This window comes from Phaenicophaeus curvirostris, chromosome 16, assembly GCF_032191515.1.
Source record: "Phaenicophaeus curvirostris isolate KB17595 chromosome 16, BPBGC_Pcur_1.0, whole genome shotgun sequence".
Lineage (NCBI taxonomy): Eukaryota > Metazoa > Chordata > Aves > Cuculiformes > Cuculidae > Phaenicophaeus > Phaenicophaeus curvirostris.
In genome coordinates, this window is record NC_091407.1 from 8735801 (window position 1) to 8754718 (window position 18918).

Genomic DNA, 18918 nt, shown 5'->3' on the forward strand with positions numbered 1-18918 from the left:
TTCATCTGCAAATGGTGAAATTGTCTTGTGTTTCTTAAGTCTGGAAGGGGAATGCCATCACCCAGCCCAGGAGCACGAGGTACCACCATGGCTGCGGTCAGCATTTGCAGGGCTGCTTTGCGTGTGCGCATCGTTCTTCATTAGGATTGTGGATGATACGGATACAAAGACAAGTTGGTTGCAGGCCAGAGTGGGGAGTTCTTAGTATAATATCTGGGAAGAAACAAACCAACAACCCTCCGTGCCTGGTGCTGCCAGGAAACCCAAGTGGCTCTTCCAGCTCTTCCCAAAGGGGAATGGCAATGCATGTCCCAACAGAGTGAGCTTGGACAAGGAGGCCGAGGATTTTGTGGATCAGAATAGAGAACTCGAAGTATGAAGTGGGCAGCTTTACCATCTCAACCACGTGGACAAAGGTGAGTTTGTGCAGCAACAAACTTGTCAGGAGGTGAGTTCACAGCCACGGCACCAGTGGGGCTGGAGACAATGAGCCAGGGACACCCCGAACACTCTGCCTCAGCCAGCGTTTCCCTTCCCAGCCTTGTCTCTGCTGCTTAGGTTGAGAGAGTGGTGATACCAGTGCTACCAAGGACAGTAATTAACCTGCTAAATGAGTTTATCCCTTTGCAGTGCCCACTAGAGAGCCAAGTTATCAAAAATACCCTCCCAAAAAGAGCTGTAATTAGCAGCTGATGCTGAGGGCAGGCCCCACACTTCACGGGGCTGGTTGTGGAGGGCAAGAGGGGCTGTTGGCTCACTGCTGCTGCAGTCCTTGTCCCCAGACAACACCTCTGCCGTAGCACTGTGCTCTGTCAGCATCCCATTCCTTGTGCCAACTCCTTCCTGGGGAGGTCCTCTCCCCCTGCTCTCAGACCTGCTCCCAGATACCACAGGAACAGCACTGAGAACCTAGGACACAAAGGTGTTGTGCTCCTCCGATCCAAAAATATTCAGTTTTAATAACTGGACGAGACAAAAAAAAAAAAAAGCAGCTCATATATCTGGCTGCCAGATTAACAGATGGCGACAATCATTAATATTGCAAAACTTCAGGGGTTCATAATTCTTTAATCTATAAAGCCAGAGGGGGGGTGTTGTTAATGCTGGTGCTGCAATCTGCCACACTGGGGTCTGCCACCCGCCCACCCCCAAGGGCTGGTCCATGTTGCTGCCATCCTGCCTGCCAGACCAAGCCAAGGCTCCCACCGGCATCGCAGGATCTTGCTGATGGGCAGATGCTGCCTGGGGTGTGGATGAACTTGAGGAACACCCTGGACATAGGGCTGGTGGCTCCTAAATTCACCGGGTGCTGCCCCACTCCCGCACAACTCTATCGACTCCGCTCAGCACTCACTGCCCTCAGATTGCAGCAAATCCAAGGCAATCCAATAACCCATCTCCAGTGTCATTTTATCGTTAAAGCCAAGCCTTTCCCATAATTGTTTGGAGGCAGCGCGGGGAGATTACGATTGATGTCAATGGCCAGATAAGCTGCGGTGCAGCATTCAGCATCGCTGACCTCATTAATAGGTGCCAGTGCCGTTCAGGGCGCAGTGAGGGTGCCCTGACCTGCAGGATCCCCGCATCCTGCTGCTGTTTGCGATGAAGAAAAGCCCTGTCCTGTTGTCACAAGAGAAAAAGATGTGTTTATTATTTCCTTTGGGGGAAAAGTCCTTGTGCTGCAGTTGCAGCAGGGTTGGAGTCTGCCTCCAACCATCTCCATCGATCCCTGGCCGAGCCCCAGCCTCCAGCATCCTCTCGGAGCTGAGCGACAGGCCGGCGGCTCCACAAGGCTCTAACTGTTATTGATCGGGGCTGAGGGCTGGGAGGGGAGCCGGGCTCGGCCCCGCTGCCCCATCCTCGCTGCCCTCAGCGGGCAGAGGCTGGAGGGGCTTCTTGGCACCAGCTGGTGTTGCAGGGCATCAGCCTCCAGCTCAGCAGAGATAGCTCTGGTGGTTTAATGCTTGGAGAAAGGCCTCTGCCTACTAGAAGAGACATCCAAGAGAGAGACATATGTGTGTATTTATATATTAGATGCGTGTTTGTGTATGTTACATAATATGTAGCATGTAATACACATAATAATACAACATAAATCGTAATTGCACACATACATAGAATCATAGAACCATGGAGTGGTTTGGGTTAGAAAAGACCTTAAAGCCCGTCCAGTTCCACTTCTGCCATGGGCAGGGACACCTCCCACTGGATCAGGGGCTCCAAGCCCCATCCAACCTGGCCTTGAACCCTTCCAGGGATGGGGCAGCCACCACTGCTCTGGGCAACGTGGGCCAGGGCTCCCCACCCTCATCGTGAAGAATTTCTTTCCAATGTCTAACGTAAATCTTCCCTCTTGCACTTTACAGCCATCCCCCTTATATCCTGTCACTCCAGGCCCTTGTAAAAAAGCCCCTCCCCAGCTTTCCTGTAGCCCCTTTGAGCACTGGAAGCTGCTCCAAGTTCTCCCTGGAGCCTTCTCTTCTCCAGGCTGAAGATGCTCCAGCCCTCAGATCGTCTCTGTGAGCTCCTCTGGACCCGTTCCAACAGGTCCATATCCTTCTTGTGCCAGGGATTCCAGAACTGGACACACAAATCCAGGTAGGGGTCTCATAATATGAATTATCTCTTTGACCTCCATGCATGTGCCAGAGCCACATTATGTCTGTGTGTGTGTTTGTAGAATTGTTCAAATGCAGCCCAGCCCTGTCCCAGAGAGGACAAGCAGCCACCCGCTGGGACACAGACCCTGGGCCACCACAGGTGGGTGTGAAGGAGAGGGGTTTGGGTCAAGGTTTGGGCTGTTTTTAATTTATGGAAACCTTGCTTTTTATTTTTTCAAGCTGCTGTCACCATAATTACCTGCAGTTCATTTTAATTGATTGTTAAAGTAAGGGTTAAGTGGCTTTTTTTTTCAATGTCTTGTTTACTTTTGCATCAGTTCCGCTACCTTTAGTAAGCCAAAAGCTGTTGATGGGTTTGTCCCTCCCTGCCCATCAATCGCACAGTTGTGTTTTTAAATGTTGTTGCTCTTTCCCCTGAGCTGACGCTGCCCTTCACCCCTTCCCTCACTCGCTTTTTGCATTTATCTCTTTTTTCCCCTCTAACCCTCTCCCCAGGAGCATCCCTGGCTCGCTCTGCTCCCACCTCCACCAGCACCAGGGAAGAAACACAACCCTCCCTGGCAGGGCTGGCTTGGGCAGGGATGCAGGGCTTCCCTGGGGTACCACTGTGCCCATCATCCCCTCTCCTTGGGGCTCTTCTGTTCTTAGGGCTGGGGGGAGCCTGGGGTAACCCCATTTCGGCCTCTGGGTACCAGGACGCTGCCTCTATCCCAGGCGCTCACGTTCAGCGGAGCCAAATCCCCCGGGAGCAGCGGGGGGAGGACGTTCCCATTATCCGGCTCCTGCTGTGTCGGAGGCAGCTGGACCGGCCGTGCATTAATAGATTACCCAGAGGATTTGGGCTCACCGAGCGCTCGCAGGAGGCTGCAAGGCCAGGGCGGCTTGGCGAGTCGGCAGGGAAGGACGCTGCTCCTGCTCCTTGCTAAGACCTTCTCCAGCCAAGGTAAGGCTTGGCCGTGCTCCTGGGATGCCCAGAGTGGGGATGGGGATGCTGGGAAAGCGGCCAGCGGGGTCTGGGAGCCCCGGGGAGGCTGGATCATGGGAAGGATGCTCTTCTTCCCTTGCCGAAGGATGCTCTGCGAAGAAGCTGAGCTGTGCCGCTGCGTGGCTGCATTTGGGCTGTGCTGGTGCGTGGCTGCAGTTCATGCTCTGATGTGCAGCACCCTCAGCCCTTTGCTGCCTCAGTGGCAGGGGTTGCAGCCTGGGCTGGGCTATGGGACGGGGTGCGTGGCCACCACCAGGGTTCAGCCACCCCAGGTGCAAATTGGCACTGCCCTGTGCGAGGGTCTGGGGTCACACCTAGGCAGGGGAAGGTCCCCCTGTGCCACCAATTCCTGGGGTGCTCGCAGGTCTCATGCAACTCTGGGCGCAGCTTGTGCCCCATCCGCAGCTGTGCCTCAGTTTCCCCACCATTAGCTGCTGAGGAGGGGAGGAGGCTGTGCAGGTGCCCAAAATCCCTCCTGGATCCGCTCAGGAGGAGGACAGACACCTCCCTTTCCCACAGAACCTTCGTCGCTCTTTGCCGCTCCCCACCCAAGCCTTACCAAACCTGCCAGCCAAATTGCAGCCCAATCTGCCCGGGCGCTCAGGTTTGCATGAGCCCACGGGCGCGGCTACAAAAGGGCAGCGCAGGCACCTGTCCCGTGCCAGCCTGGCCCCACACCCCACAGGTGAGTGCAGCCTTCACCTAACAACCAACCCAACAGCTCGCAGAGCCATGGGCTGCTCCACCATGGGGTTGGAAACCACCCTTGGGAGCACGGTGGGGTGCTGTCCCCAGCCCGGGGACCCCGCTTTAAGGGGTGCAGTGTTGGGGGAAGGAGACAGGGCAGGATGCGGCACCGATATTGTTGCTTGTAGCCCTACAGAGCCCCCAGTCGCCACCATGGATGAGTGGGACCTTCCGCAGTGGAAGAAGGAGGTGGAAAGCCTGAAGTACCAGCTGGCCTACAAGCGGGAGATGTCCTCCAAGACAATACCTGAGTGAGTGGGTGCCCACCTCCCCCTCCCACCCTCCCTGCACCCCCAGCCCAGCCACGCAGGGGGACAGCGCTTTGCACACTCAGGAGCAGAGTCTGGCTCTTCGCCACCACCACCCTCCCCATCAACTGAATGTTCCAAAACAAGGTGTTTTTAGATATTTTTTACTCCCCTTAGAGTTCGAGCCCTCTGAACCCCAGGGCCAGAAACCCCACCAGACTCAGCGACCACAAAGCCCCTGTGCTCCTTTCTGCAAATCCCTCACCCCTTTCCAGCTGCCCGAGCTCTGGTGGTGGCTGGGATGTGGCGGCAGCCACAGGAACTCTCCCTGCATAAAATCCAGCCATGGGACCCCCCCATAAAATCCTGGTGCTCCCTCGCTCGCTGGCTTTGTAGGAGCAGGGGCCACAGAAAAAGAGCAACATAAGTAAATAAGTTTTAAACCCCAATGCAAAGATGCTGGGGACAAAAAGGCATTTATTAAACTTGTCTTGTGCTTGGCTTCCCCTGTTCTAAAAACAGCTGTGGGCACCGGGACAGCTCACACACACTGCCACCGCGGCAGGGGACACCCTGACATCCCAGCACCTCAGAGAGGGATGCACCCCGACATCCCTGCACCCCAAAGCAGGATGCACCTTGATATCTCTGCCTGCTAGAGTGGGATTTACACTGGGCACTGCATCTCACTGTATTTTGCAGCCACTCAGCCCCTGCCCCTTGCACTGACCCATTTGCAAAGCCCCATCGCAACGCAGTCCCGGGCAGGGTCCGTGCCCACCCCTCCGCTCCTCTCTCTGCAGGTTTGTGAAGTGGATCGAGGATGGCATTCCCGAAGACCCCTTCCTCAACCCGGAGCTGATGAAAAACAACCCCTGGGTGGAGAAAGGCAAATGCAGCATCCTCTGAGGGGCCAGCCCTGTGCCCTGGCTCCCCCCGCTGAATGTACTCTTTTTTATTAGTTAGCTTCCTAATACGACCACCTGAACAAAAACCCTGACCTTCTCTCGTCTTATTATTTTTAGTATTATTACTGTTGCTTTTTTATATGGGGGGACAGGGAACCAGGGAGGGAGGGAAACAACGTGAGAAGCAACAGCTTCTGCTGGGTTCAGCTGCGTCTCCAGCCCTCTGCTCCCCACCCCTCTGCCCTTGGGAGGCTCTTGAACCTGTAAAGGAAGACAACTTTTATATATAAAAAAAAAAATTAGTGATTTTAAATATCCTTTTGTATATTGTAGGATATCATTTTTCAGCAAAACAGGCAAAAACATGACAACTAAGGGTTTATAAATGAAATAAACAGAACAATACTTTATGATTATTTTTTAAAGAGATATTTTATTATTTTTTTAAACAACACACACTTAAAAAAAACAAACCCAGATCATGCATACCCCCATCCATGGGTTAGAAAAGCCCTTAGCCTTTCAGTTCCATCTTTGGGCTCCACCTCTGCCTGGTTAGAGCAGGTCCTTGATGTAGATACTCCTCCTGACGGCGTTGGAAACCCCTTCATTAAACCGGAACCAGACGTCGCTCTTCCCCACGGCCTTTCCCATCTGGCTCTCGATCGACTCTTCCTTGGAGGCCTGAGGGACTGCAGGGTGAAAAGTGGTGTCAAAAGTGGCAGAAACTTCTAGCCTTAAAGGAAAAACAAGCCGTGGGCAGGCAGGGGCCGCGGAGCTCCCATGGGGCATGAGGGGTTTGCAGGGGCAGAGCTGATGCTCCCACGTCCTGGATCCTGCAAACACTTGAGGTACCCACGATGCCTGCTGCATCGGGGTCACCGTTCTCAGCATCCCCTCCCCACCCTGCTGATGGCCCCTGGGGCTGGGGCCACCCACACTGATTCCATCTCTCCGCCAGCTGGCTGGTTCTGTGGCCACCAACGGCCACCCTGTCCCTCTACCACCCACCTGGTTCCATGGCCACCCCTGCCACCCCATCCCTCGTCCACCTACCTGGGGCCGTGGGTGTCTGTGGCCGTCGAAGTGGCCGCCCGAAGAAGTCGGTCTCGGGCTGCGAAAAGCAAGAAGCAGAAGGTGAGGAGGGGTCTGTCAGCACCAACCATCGCAGCTCGTGTTTGCAGCCAGCCCAGAGGCAGCTAAGTTTCTCTGAGCAAGGCCAGACGCTGGTACCAGCCCTCGTCTCTGTGCCATTTTGGGCTCAGTCACGCCTAAGCAGTGCAGAGAAGCCCTTGCCGGGGCTCTTGCCCCATCACCCCACGCTCTAGGCTTGACCAGTCTCTTCCTCCTCCCAGCACCAGACACAGGAGGAAGCAGGAGCTGGATGCAAATCCTGCAGAAAAGGCCTTGGTAAAATGCAAATTGCATTCAAAATCAGGTGGGAGAGACAAACTTTAAGGCTCATTGGGGCAAAGTAGGGTTTTAGAGAGGGGCAAGGTCTCAAAGTTGAGCCCATGGAGAGGGGTGGCAGCAGGGGATCCCTCCTTGCTCCTCCTAGAAGCTGTCAGGATGCCCAGGGTGGGATGAGCCTGGCTCAGCCGAGCTGTGTGGGTATCTCCCAGCCTGGTGAGCAGCTCTACCCTCAGCCCTGCAGCTTCCACTGAACCAAAATTCAGTTATTTTAACCTATTCATGCCTCTTTCCTCCCTGCCCCTGAAAGCTTTGCAGAACATGGCCGTAACTGTCACCCAGCTCTAACTCATCCCAGTGCTACCAACCCAGCGATGGGATTTGGGGACACGTGCTGCCAAACTCTTCTATTAAAAGAAACTGTACTAAAAATAAGTAAATAGCACTGGAGCCAGCCAGTCTGTGGCAGGCAAGGTACACGCTGGGAGGAAATTAGGTGGGAATTACAGCCCCCTCACCTTGTCCTCCACCGTCGCCCTCCAGACGATGTGCTCCAGGCGCTGCTGGTGGTTGGGGGGCACAGCTGGCTTCGCGTCCACTTGCTCCACTGCTTCGCCAAGGCCGTTCCTGGGCTCCTGCAGGGAGGAGAGCCCTGAGCGAGGGTCCTCATGGGGTGGCCAAGCTCAAGGTTTGGGCACCACCTCAAGTGATGCACAATTCGAGGACAGGACCGTGCCTTGTCACCTGCTCCACCTCCTCCCTCTATTTGCTGCCAGGTTATGTATCCATTATATATAATATATAATATCCAAACGACTTGGAAAGTATTTTTTCCTCATTTGCTGTCTCCCAGCAGCAGGGATCAGCCCCAGCAGCACTTCAGGTGTTTGCAGTCCCCTTCTCTAGGATTTCATGCTTAGCACTGTGTAAACAAGGAGCCATCAGAGATGTTTTTGCAGCATCTCTTTGCCCCATGCATCCCCTGAGAAAGCCCTTCTGCCGCAAGAATTGTCTCTCAGGGATTTGTTATCCCTGCGGCATCAGGGCAAGGCAGGCTTCAGCTGCACCTGAGCCGTTTCTCAGCCTCCACATTTGCCTGTTCCACCTTCTGCCTCCTGTCCGCTGCTCCCCAGAGTAACTCTGATCCTCCTTGAGGATTTTGGGATCTTTAGGAGAAGCAAAGTAAAAGCAAGGAAACAAGCAGGAAAGGGCAGGTCAGCTCCCCCACGGACATGTACAAATCGCAGCCAGATGAACTAAAATTCCCTTCTCCCAGTACTCATTAGAGGGTTGAAGGGTTTCAAGCTTTAACTCGCAGTGTTTCTTTACAGAATTCCTACAAATAGATGAGCCCTTTGGGCACTTCACCCCAGCACAGATGTGCTGCCCCCAGGCAGATGGCTTCATGCAGGGGGTGTTAATCCTGGATTTCCATTTGCAGAGCAAAACCCACCAGCTGCTTTGGAAGGACCAGTTCCCCACACCAGCTCTAAGGACTTTATCCCCATCGACAGACCCACCACCTCCCCAGAAATCCCAGGACAGCGTGAGCATTCCCTACCTCGCCCGCATTTCGTGCCTGCAGCAAAGCCTCCGTCCTCCTCATCTTTTCCAACTCAATCTCCCTGGCAATGAGCTGCTTGGCCTGGTAGGTCAGCTGCCTGCGAGCCGGCAGGTCCGGGAACCGGCAGACATCCTCCACGTTCCTGCACCGTGGAGGGAGGGAAGGAGGAGGATAAATCAATACTGAAAACAGATCAATACTGAAAATAAAAAAGCATTATGCAAACTGCAGCAGAGGGAGCCCCATGCCAGCCTCTCGGTATGATCCTGGCCATGGTGCCTCAGTTTCCCTATTGCTGCCCTCTCTGCATCTGCATGTGGAAGATGCTCAGCGTGTGGTGCCAGCCATGCAAAGCCAGCAGCTGAGCAGAATCAGAGGAGGGATTATATGCTTTTTAATCTTGATTTTAAGGCAAAAAGAGGAGAGCGCAGGCAAGATTGTCCTGAAAAAGCCACAGTCGCATCACAGCCTGGGCATGAGCGGCACCAGGACCCTTCGTGTGAACCCTGAGATGCCTGCAGGGAGCTGTTTAATTAAGATACAGCAATAATCGTGGGTGATCAGAGAAGTGTTATTCCTACTGGGTGGCTGCATCAGATATGAAGCTGGGGGTGCTTCAGCACAGCGAGAGCCCAGGTGCAGGAATCAGGGCCGGTTCCTCTGCCAGCTGCAAATACCCACGCTTTAGTCATGTTCAATATTATTTCCCTTAAAATAAAGAGAACAAGGTAATCTATCAGATAGCGTTGCAGTTATTTGAGCTGGAAAAGGGGAGATTGAGATGAGATCTTAGGGAGAAAAGTTTTCAGCTGTCAAATCCATGATTTAAAACGTTTTAAAGAGAAAACACACGTTTTGTTGTTGACAATAGCTCTGCCAGAGAGATGCTGGGATATGATTCCCAGGTGCCACTGGGATGTGACAGCCCTATAGTCCCCAACACCACCGTGCACAGCATGGAAATAAGCTCAGACTTCACAAAAAAAAGCAAAGTGAAGTGAAGCAACACGCCTGCTTGTGCCATGTGGCTTCCGAGGGCCTATGCTTTCCCCACAACCACACTTTGGTGGCCCAACCTGGCATGCGGAGGGCAAGAAAGGCCGGCTCTGTGCAGCCCCTGCAGCTCCCATCAGCCTTTCCGTGGGAAAAAAAAATAATAAAGCTCTTCAGTGTAATTGGATACAGCTGCTTGATTTAACAGAGGCTAATTTCTGTAATTAACTTTGCACCAGGAAGACATTAGTGTTGCTCCTAGTTGTGCTTGGGTCTGTATTACTTCACTGAAGCCTCAGGAGTGTTACAGCTCAGCGTACACTCAGAGCACAATGAGACTCAAGTCCAGCAATGGTGGGCTGGTTAATATACGTTAATATAATTAATAATGGCTCCAGTGACCTCCTGTGAGCAGCCTGCCCAGGCAGACCTGTTGTGCCCAGATGCCATGAGCCCCTGGCAGCTTCGGTGCCTCCTCTGTCAGCTCTGGTGAGAGCCAGAGGCAGGTGCTTCCTTTCCCCTCAGAGGATCATGGAATGGTTTGGGCTGGAAGTGACCTCAAAGCCCATCCAATTCCACCCCCTGCCATGGGCAGGGACACCTCCCACTGGATCAGGGGCTCCAAGCCCCATCCAACCTGGCCTTGAACCCCTCCAGGGATGGGGCAGCCACCACTGCTCTGGGCAACTTGTTCCAGAGCCTCTCCACCCTCACAGCAAAACATTTCTGCCTAAGATCTCATCTCAATCTCCCCTCTTTCAGCTAAAAACCATTCCCTGTCATCCTGTCCCTGCCCTCCCTGACCAAGAGCCCCTCCCCAGCTTTCCTGGAGCCCTTTCAGTCATGGAAGCTGCTCTAAGGTCTCCCCAGAGCCTTCTCTTCTCCAGGATCAACAACCCCAACTCTCTCAGCCTGTTTGCTTTAACCCCATTAAAGGAAAACAAGCCCCACTTCAGCCTCAGCCCAAGGGGGTGATGGGGACAACTGGACCACACTGTAGGTGGAGCAAAGCCAGCAGCAGCCCTGAGCACACATAGGTGCAAAAGAAAAAACAAGGAAAAAAGCAGAAATTCCTGCAGAGGTGCCACAGCAGAAAGTCAGGTCCCTGCAGATGTCCTAGCACTGGGCGGCTCATGCCAACCCAGCTGCCATCACCAGTGAAACCTCGGAGCTCTGGCTGCAAGAAATCAACTTGATGCTGTGATACCTTCAGGCTTAAACTCCTCAAATTCTCTGCTGTTATTTTTGACCCCTATGCTTTCTTCCCACCTTCAGGACTTACGGGTCAAGCTTGTAGACGTACTGGCCCTCGGGCAGGCGCTCCTGGTGGTAGGTGAGGTTGTAGGCCAGCATGGTGCTGATGAGGTCCGCCAGCTGCTGCTTCTCCTTCAAGCTGTAGAGCTGGGTGTTCACCTGAGGAGGAGAGCAGAGAGCATCACTAATCTAGAATAAGTTTTTAACATAAAAAACCTGGAATCATGGAATGGTTTAAAGCCCATCTAGTTCCACCACCTTGCCACAGGCAGGGACACCTCCCACTGGATCAGGGGCTCCAAGCCTCATCCAACCTGGCCTTGAACACCTCCAGGGATGGGGCAGCTACCACTGCTCTGGGCAACCTGAAGCAAGGGTTTGTCTCTATATGGGTAAGACAGTCAACACCTAGCAAGGTTCAGACCAAGTTTAGTTTCCTATTTGGTACACACGTACTTGGCAGAGCAGGGACCATCCCCTCCGATGGCCTGAAGGATAAATACACCCATGTATGCAGGTGAAATCTCTACTGGAAGGAGACTGCAACAGCCCCCAGACTCCTCCTCAGCCACCCTGCAGATGGAGGGGTCCAAGAGGCACAGGACATTCCCCCAGTCAGGTACCTCAGGACCATGTGCCCAGCTTCCCTCTGGCCCCTGCATCAGCTACAACGTCAAGCCAACCTCGGATTTGGGATAGGGGTCCAGGATAGCTCAGCGTGTGCCCAGGCACAGCGCAGGTGATGTGTCCCATCCTTCACAAAGGGGTTTGCAGAGAGGACACATCACCCAGGTAAGACTCCTGCCATCGCAGTGAGAGGGGGCTGGCAGGCACTCACCGGTCGGAGCTTCGGGGAGATGATGTCGAGCAGCAGGCAGAGCACCTCCAAGATGAAAGACTGCTGCCCCATGCGGCTGCGGGCACTGGGCGTTATCCCTGACACCATGGACATGACGAGGTTCTGCATGTGGTTCAGCTTGGCCAGGGCCTGGATGGAGAGGGCAGAGATGGCTCAGTCACAGCTGCAACCCCAGATGACCCACAGGTGACAGAGCTGGAGCCACGCTGTCAACGTGCCCTCCCCAGGACTTGCCTCATGCTGGCTGCTGGGATAAATGAGCCGGGGGATGTTGGTGGCTGCGAAGAGCAAGTGGAAAGCCACGGGTAGGAAAGGCAGGTATCGCATCAGCTGGAAGCTCTGTCCGTGCAGGACAGCCTGGTTAAGCAGGTCAGAGAAGCCCAACCACTCCAGGGCCAAGCACACCGAGCTGAAACTGGAGTCCCGCAGCTTCATGTTCAGGAAGTTGTCGTACAGACCCTGGAAGCGGACATAGGATTAGAGATGGCTCAAGGCTGGACAGTCCCATCAGAGCAATCCACTTTGATCAGCTCCAGCACAGCATCCCAACACTCCATCCAAAGTCAGCACAAAGCTGCAGGGAGGGATTTCCTGAGGCACACGCCAGCCACGACACCCAGGATCTGGAGTCAGACTTGCTCCGGGCGGCATGGCAGAGGAAGGGCCCAGCTTTTTTCCCCAACCTGAGTTGTTCTACCTGGGCCAGCTTCTCCTGCTCCCCCGAGGACACAGCAAGGTGCAGGATGTGGTGGAAGCGGTGGGAGGACGCGTTGAAGCCAGCCGTTCCCCCAGGGTGCAACAGGTCCTCATCGCCCACCAGGAGCTGGGCTGGCAAAGTGGGGTCCATTCCTATCCTGTGCCTGGGGGGAGCACAAAGGGAAGTGCTCAGGGTGCCCTGGCACTAAACAGAGCAGCAAGGAACATTTGGCCCCTTGCAAACTAGACTTGAAGGCAATACTGATGCCAAATTATTGAGAGAGCAGCTCTCCAGGACCTTTCAGGTTTCTCCACCACAGGTCCCACAAGCAGGTCAGGGGGTACCATGAAGTGCTGCACCCCAAGCAGGCAGCAGACCTACTTAATTCCACCCCTCTTTTACCTTTGGTTCTTTGGGAGCTGGAAGATCTCTTGCCAGATGGAGAAAAGCCCCTTGTTTTGGTCCTTCAAACCGATCTTCATCGTCTGCACCATCTGCACGTTCAGCTCCTTCTGGCCTCGGCGGTGCAGGAACTGCAACACAAGTGAGGGGCTGTGGCGAAGAGGCACCACAGGGAGAGAGGGGATGCCCACAGCAGACAGCTGGAGAAAGCCAGAGACAGAGGCACCTTGCTCTTCCTCCATTTGTAGGGGAATTAAGGTTAAAAATAACAGGGGCCAGGGTGGACATTTTAGGGATCTGCCTGAGATATTTTTTTCCCCTCCATCCCCATCTGAGCCCAGAGCAAGTCAAGACACACAGCAAGTCCACATCCCCCAGGGACCTCTCATACCTGCAGGGTGTTTATGCAGGAGCGGATGTCGTTCTCTGTCTTCTCACACAGCGCCAGCAGCGCGCCTGTGTCCGCACGCATGCCCTGCCGCAGGGCGATCTGCGAGAGAGAGGGGTCAGCAGGGAGAGTTTGCCAGCTGGGATGGGGAGAGGGCCTCTTGGCCGCCCCACACCTCGCAAAGCCGCTGGGCGAGCCGTGATGGCGCCGTCCGAGGGAAGTTTAACAGGAACGATTGCTGTCGCAGCGGCCGGAGAGCAGGGACATACCTGGCAAAGGGAAGCAGAGGGGTCTCTGAGTGACCCTAGTAGAGGAAAACATACAACCATTGATGCTCCACTAAGGAATGGGTTATTTAGCAGCTGCCAAAACACCACTGCACACTTGGGCATGCTCACCCCCAGCTACAAGTCACCCCAAAACTTGCGGGGGTTCAGGAAAGCTGAGCATGTTGTAGATTTACTTTTCATAAGGTACCTCTAAGCTGCAGGTCTGACAGCAGACAACTCGGCAAAGGAAGGCTTTGGGTGGAGGCAACAGCAGCTGCCTCCTCACCTGGGGCAGGGGGTCTCAGCTATCCATCCCTCCCAGACATGCAGGCAATACTAACTGGTCATGATACTAACTGGTCGTTGCAGATGCAGATGATGGGCCTGAGCAGCAGTCCTCCCTCACGCCGCCTCCTCCGGCCCACACCAGCCGCTGCCTCCCCCTCTGCATCCTTACGGTTGATGATGTTTAGCAGCACGTTGATAGATGCCTTGGGGAAAGAAAATCAAGGCCAGAAGGAATGAAATCTTGCTGTTCAGAGGCAAAGAACCACTCCTAAAATGGATGCGCTGCTAAGAGGACAATAATTAAGCAGTTAATGCAAAAGGTGGCCAGATCCAGGCCGGGCATACCGCAGGTGCACCGTCTATCTCATCGATGATCAGGCAGTTGGGCTTCTCATTGGCACCCAGCACAGACTTCATCTGTGTGGCAGCCTCAATGCGTGTTTTGAAAACGTCAGGGCTGCGGTCGTCACTGCAAGACAAACCAATGGCATCATCTCTGGCACAGCACCACCTCCAGCAGTTTCTGGGACAGGGCAGGGCCGGGAAGCCGGCACAGACTCACCTGGCGTTCATCTCGACAGCGTTGTACCCCGCGTGGTTTGCGATGACATGGGCCAATGTGGTCTTTCCCAAGCCAGGGGGGCCGCAGAGCAGGGCTACCTGAGGCAGAGAGGCAGTGTCAGCCTGGCAAACAGTGAGGCCGATGAGAGGAGGCTCTGCAGCCTGCAAACTGGCCTTGGGAAAAGGGACTGCCACTGGAGGATGGACAATCTAACAGAGACCCTCAGAGGTGACAGAGTCAACCTGGCAGCATCTCTCATTACATTTAAGTGTGCAGGGCAGTAGATAGAAAAGGCTGAACAAGATCCTTTCCAGAATCAAACTCCCAAGAAACAACACTGCTGGTATCCAGTTTTCTTTCCCTTTTTTTTATGTGCTTTCACTGGACAGGTTGAGGCTGGTAAGCTGACCTGGGTATGTTTTCTCTGCTCCCTTTACCATCTGAGCATCATTGCTCTTCTTTGGATGCAGAAACTCTTGCACAAAGGCTTGTCACGTCTGCTCCCAACAAATAAAGTCAAGGTGAATCTCTGCTAAATAGGGTGCATCTTCCCTCAAGTGGCCACTCCTCACCTCAAAGGCAGGATGAGTGGGATGGGAGAGAACACCCGCCACATCCACATCCTGTCCTGCTCACCTTGTATTTGGGTCTCTTGTGCTGGTCCAGCTCAGCCTCCAGAATCTCCTCTGTGAGCTGGACCTTTGTTTTCCACTTATTCTGCTGCTCCTTGGGTTGGTGGAATGGAGGATGAGCCTCAGTGCTGGGCTTGGCCTTTTTCACAACCTTCTCCTTCCCAAACACCACCATGTCCCAGAGCTTGAGCCACTTCAGAAGGCAGCGGTTTGTGTACTGCACGTCAGGCAAGAAAGCAAAGCCCGGTGAACGTCAGAAGGATCTGGCCAAGGACAGAGGAAGACTTTCGTGGCTTAAAGACCCAAGTGGCGTGCAGAGGAAGGAGCTGGGCCCGGGGAGGCAGTGCAGTGTGTCTGCCCAGACCTCGAGTGTGCAGCATGTCACCGCCCACCATGGGAGAGGCATCGCTGTGGGACAGCCTGGGAACACGGCTTCCCTTCCCAGCTCGGCCACCATCCCAAGTGGCAACCAAGGGCAAGTCACACTGGCCCCATCCCTGCTGTCCCTCATCTATCCTGGCTCAACTCAGCGCTTCTCAGCTTCTTAAATAATTGCCATCTCCCTTAAAAACTTTAAACATTCCAGAAAAATCAAACTAGCCAGCAATTTCTGGCTGAAGTCTACCCAATCCTTTCTTTCTCATGAAAAACCCCTGCCATGAGCTCTTCTAAGCTCTCCACAACACGGCTGCCCCAGGGCAGGGCTAGCACGGACAGTTCCCCAGCCAGTGCTTTGGAAAGCCCCATAATCAAAGGTAGAACCACAAAGCCATGATCCCACAGCATCAAGGAGAGTTATAAAAGCAGTAAGCCCACCCAAACCCCAAGCCCCCACCTATCCTAGCACCTCACATCATCACTGAGCAGCTCCACATAGCGTCGAGGAGTAAACCTGTCCACCCAGAGGCAATGCAGCGCAGACTCCTCCTCGTCTGCTGGCTCTGCTTCCTCACTGGGCTCCGGGGTCTCGGTGTTGGCCTCGCTCTCAAGGCAACTGCGAGGAAGAATTAATTTGCCCTAAACCACTCAGGGAGTTGAGGCAGGGCTGGGAGTAACACCCAGACTTCCCAAGCTGGGGATGCTGAGGGAAAAGAGGCTCCTCTGCTTACAGGTCTCCAAAACTTGGACCCAACCAGAGTGTCTTGAGAGCCACATCTGACAGCGTGGAAGGGATGGAGTGGGGTTTCATCATAACATCTCACCTGTTTATTATCTCCGTCAGCTGCTGCGATGCCTCCAGAACATGCCTGCGACGCTGGAGCACAAAGAGGGTGAGAGGGGAGTCAGAGACACAGCTGTGGTTATCCAGGACGTGGCAGGGGAAGATGGGAAGCTTGGTATAAGCTGTGATACCTCTTCATCCACTTGTTGCTTCAGGTAGGAGAAAGGCACCCCCAGCAAGTGAAGCGGCCTGCGTGCATTCCAGCCCAGGGAATCTGGGAGCTGTGACAACCAGAGGACACAGACAAATGTTCATTCCAATGCTCAGCACCAACATTTCATCAACGGTTCCCTCCTTAACTGGACAGAGGTCACAAGGAGGCAAATCCAACCTTCAGATCCCTCCTTACCTCCACCCCTGTCCTGGAGGGATCATCCCTCACCACCATGAAGACCCTGGTGCCCTCGGTAGACGTCACATTGATGTAGTCCTCCAGGATGGGTGGCCGCTTGAGGACCTGCTTCTTTTCAGAGGGTGGCGTGGTCTGAAGTGGGGCCATGCCGCTCACCTCCAGGTGGTCCGAGCTGGAGAACACAAGGTTCCTTCAACAGGGGGAAGGGAAAGAGCCTTTGAACCACAGTGGTGGAAGTTCTGGGGGCTCTTTCTCCCACCCCTGCTAAAAGCAGGGTTTAGCAGGGCCTGTAGCAATAGGACAAGGTGTGATGGTTTTAAACTAAAAAAAAGGAAAGTTTAGACAAGATATTAGGGAAATTTTTTCACACTGAGGGCAGTGAAACACCAGCCCAGGTTGCCCAGAGAGGTGGTGGCTGCCCCATCCTTGGAAACACTTAAGACCAGGTTGTATGGGGCTCTGAGCAACCTGAGTGAGTTGAAGATGTCACTGCTCACTGCAGGGGGTTTGGATGACCTTCATGGCCCCTTCCAATCCAAAGCATTCTATGATTCTATAAGGTTAGCAACCTGCCAGTGTGGGGAGCAGAAGGTGCTTCTGGGCCAGCATCCTGGAGGTAATCAGGAACCAACCCATCAAAGTCGAGCTTCTTAACAGCCTCCAGGCGCTGCCGCTTGGGTTTCGGGACTGCAGGGAAGGAAGAAAAGCAGAAGCACGGTGACTGAGGGGTGCACTCAGCCACCTCTCCAGCAGCACCCTGCTCCGCTCAGGGTGGGGAGAAGTCTCCGGTGGCGCTGCAGACCAGGTTTGGGTCAAACCTACTGCGGGCTGCAGGTGAGGAGCTGGGTGGGACATGGGTCCAGTCCCGCTTTCTGGGGTTGGTGCCCTCAACAGGGTCCTGGGGTGGATCGGGCTGCTCCAGCGACTGCTTCCTGCTGCGGAACTGGGAGACCTTGGGACCAGTGGGTGGGGATGGGTCATCTGCAAGAGGTCGTGCACCATGAGTGGTACCGAAAATGCCAACAAATAAAACTCTCTAAAACTTGTTTTGGAGTTCTAGAAAGGAAGAATCATTCATCAGGCCCGGGCAGCATGAAAGGAGTGATCTCCATCGATTGAGTGCAGCCAGGGAAGAGCTGGGACAGGAGAGATCCCCTACTTGCATGTATATAAACCTTATGAAAATCTTATCCACATTCTCTTACTTTCCGAGGACTCATTTTAACATTGTTATGAACTAAACAACATCTTACACACATTCTATTACTTCCTGAAGACTCATGTCAACATTATTATGAACTTCACAACAGCCAAAACTCTGGCGAACGGCTGAGAGAGCTGGGGTTGTTTAGCCTGGAGAAGAGGAGGCTGAGGGGAGACCTCATTGCTCTCTACGACTACCTGAAAGGAGGTTGTGGAGAGGAGGGAGCTGGGCTCTTCTCCCAAGTGACAGGGGACAGGATGAGAGGGAATGGCCTCAAGTTCCGCCAGGGGAGATTTAGGCTCGACAGTGAGCCAGCAGGTGCCCAGGTGGCCAAGAAGGCCAATGGCATCTTGGCCTGTATCAGAAACGGCGTGACCAGCAGGTCCAGGGAAGTTATTCTCCCCTGTACTCGGCACTGGTGAGACCGCTCCTTGAATCATGTGTTCAGTTCTGGGCCCCTCACCACAAGAAGGATGTTGAGGCTCTGGAGCGAGTCCAGAGAATGGCCTCAAGCTCCACCAGGGGAGGTTTAGGCTGGACATTAGGAAAAAATTCTTCACAGAAAGGGTCATTGGGCACTGGAACAGGCTGCCCAGGGAGGGGGTTGAGTCACCTTCCCTGGAGGTGTTTAAGGCACGGGTGGACGAGGTGCTGAGGGACATGGTTTAGTGTTTGATAGGAATGGTTGGACTCGATGATCCGGTGGGTCTCTTCCAACCTGGTTATTCTCTGATTCTATAATTTAGAGCTGGCCCCAGCTCCGCCTGCCCTGATGTTCGAGATGTGAAAAGGCTGCAAACAGGGGGATGAGAGAAGAAGAGACATCAGTTCTGCACAGAGCAGACTGAACACAGGGCGTTATCATCTCAGTGGAACGAACGGTGCCTGGAAAAGCACTTTTTGAAGGAAAAGGCGTTATCAGAGAAAGAAGGGATGCTGCCAGAGGGAGAAAAGCTGCTGCCAGAGGGACACATTGCGACTAACTGCCAAAGAACGTGATCACTTAGAGGAAGCCGAACTCTCCTTTAGCTAAAATCGAAGCTGTTCCCCTTTCTGTCTCGGTACCTCCTGCGGGCACGGCCCCGCGGCCCCGGCCGCTCGCTCCCTCCCTGCCCCCAGCCCCGGCAGCGCCCACCTCCCAGCTCGGCCAGCACCTCCAGCTCGTCCGCGAAGCGCTGGTAGAAGCCCCGCTCGGCATCCTCCTCAGGGGCCGCCATGGGCGCCGCCGCCGCCGCCCCGCGCTTCCCGCCGCCGCCGCGGGGCCGCGCCTCATTGGGCGCCGAGAGCGGGCGGGGGCGGAGGCGGCGGCGCTG

At 54.4% G+C, this 18918-nt stretch overlaps 1 protein-coding gene across 1 annotated transcript; it reads right to left on the reverse strand.

Annotated features, from left to right (window-relative positions):
• Positions 1-5977: 5977 nt before the first annotated feature.
• Positions 5978-18848, reverse strand: CHTF18 (chromosome transmission fidelity factor 18). The gene is made up of 22 exons (XM_069870018.1): positions 18741-18848; positions 17224-17382; positions 16971-17088; positions 16399-16573; positions 16181-16270; positions 16030-16082; positions 15680-15821; positions 14832-15044; positions 14196-14293; positions 13979-14102; positions 13703-13836; positions 13252-13345; positions 13080-13178; positions 12689-12819; positions 12287-12449; positions 11824-12048; positions 11569-11718; positions 10759-10889; positions 8481-8625; positions 7438-7554; positions 6566-6623; positions 5978-6201 (listed from the first exon to the last, which is right to left on the reverse strand). Exons 1-22 carry the CDS (start codon positions 18820-18822, stop codon positions 6065-6067), a joined length of 2838 nt encoding a protein of 945 aa, XP_069726119.1. The 5' UTR covers positions 18823-18848; the 3' UTR covers positions 5978-6064.
• Positions 18849-18918: the final 70 nt, after the last annotated feature.

Coding starts and splice junctions, on each gene's coding strand:
- CHTF18 (XM_069870018.1), bottom strand. CDS start 18,822: ATGGCGGCCCCTGAGGAGGATGCCGAGCGGGGCTTCTACCAGCGCTTC. Junction 10,890..11,568: donor TCTCCCCGAAGCTCCGACCG/GTGAGTGCCTGC, acceptor TCTCCTCCTCAG/GTGAACACCCAGCTCTACAG. Junction 8,626..10,758: donor TACGTCTACAAGCTTGACCC/GTAAGTCCTGAA, acceptor TCCACGGTGCAG/GAACGTGGAGGATGTCTGCC.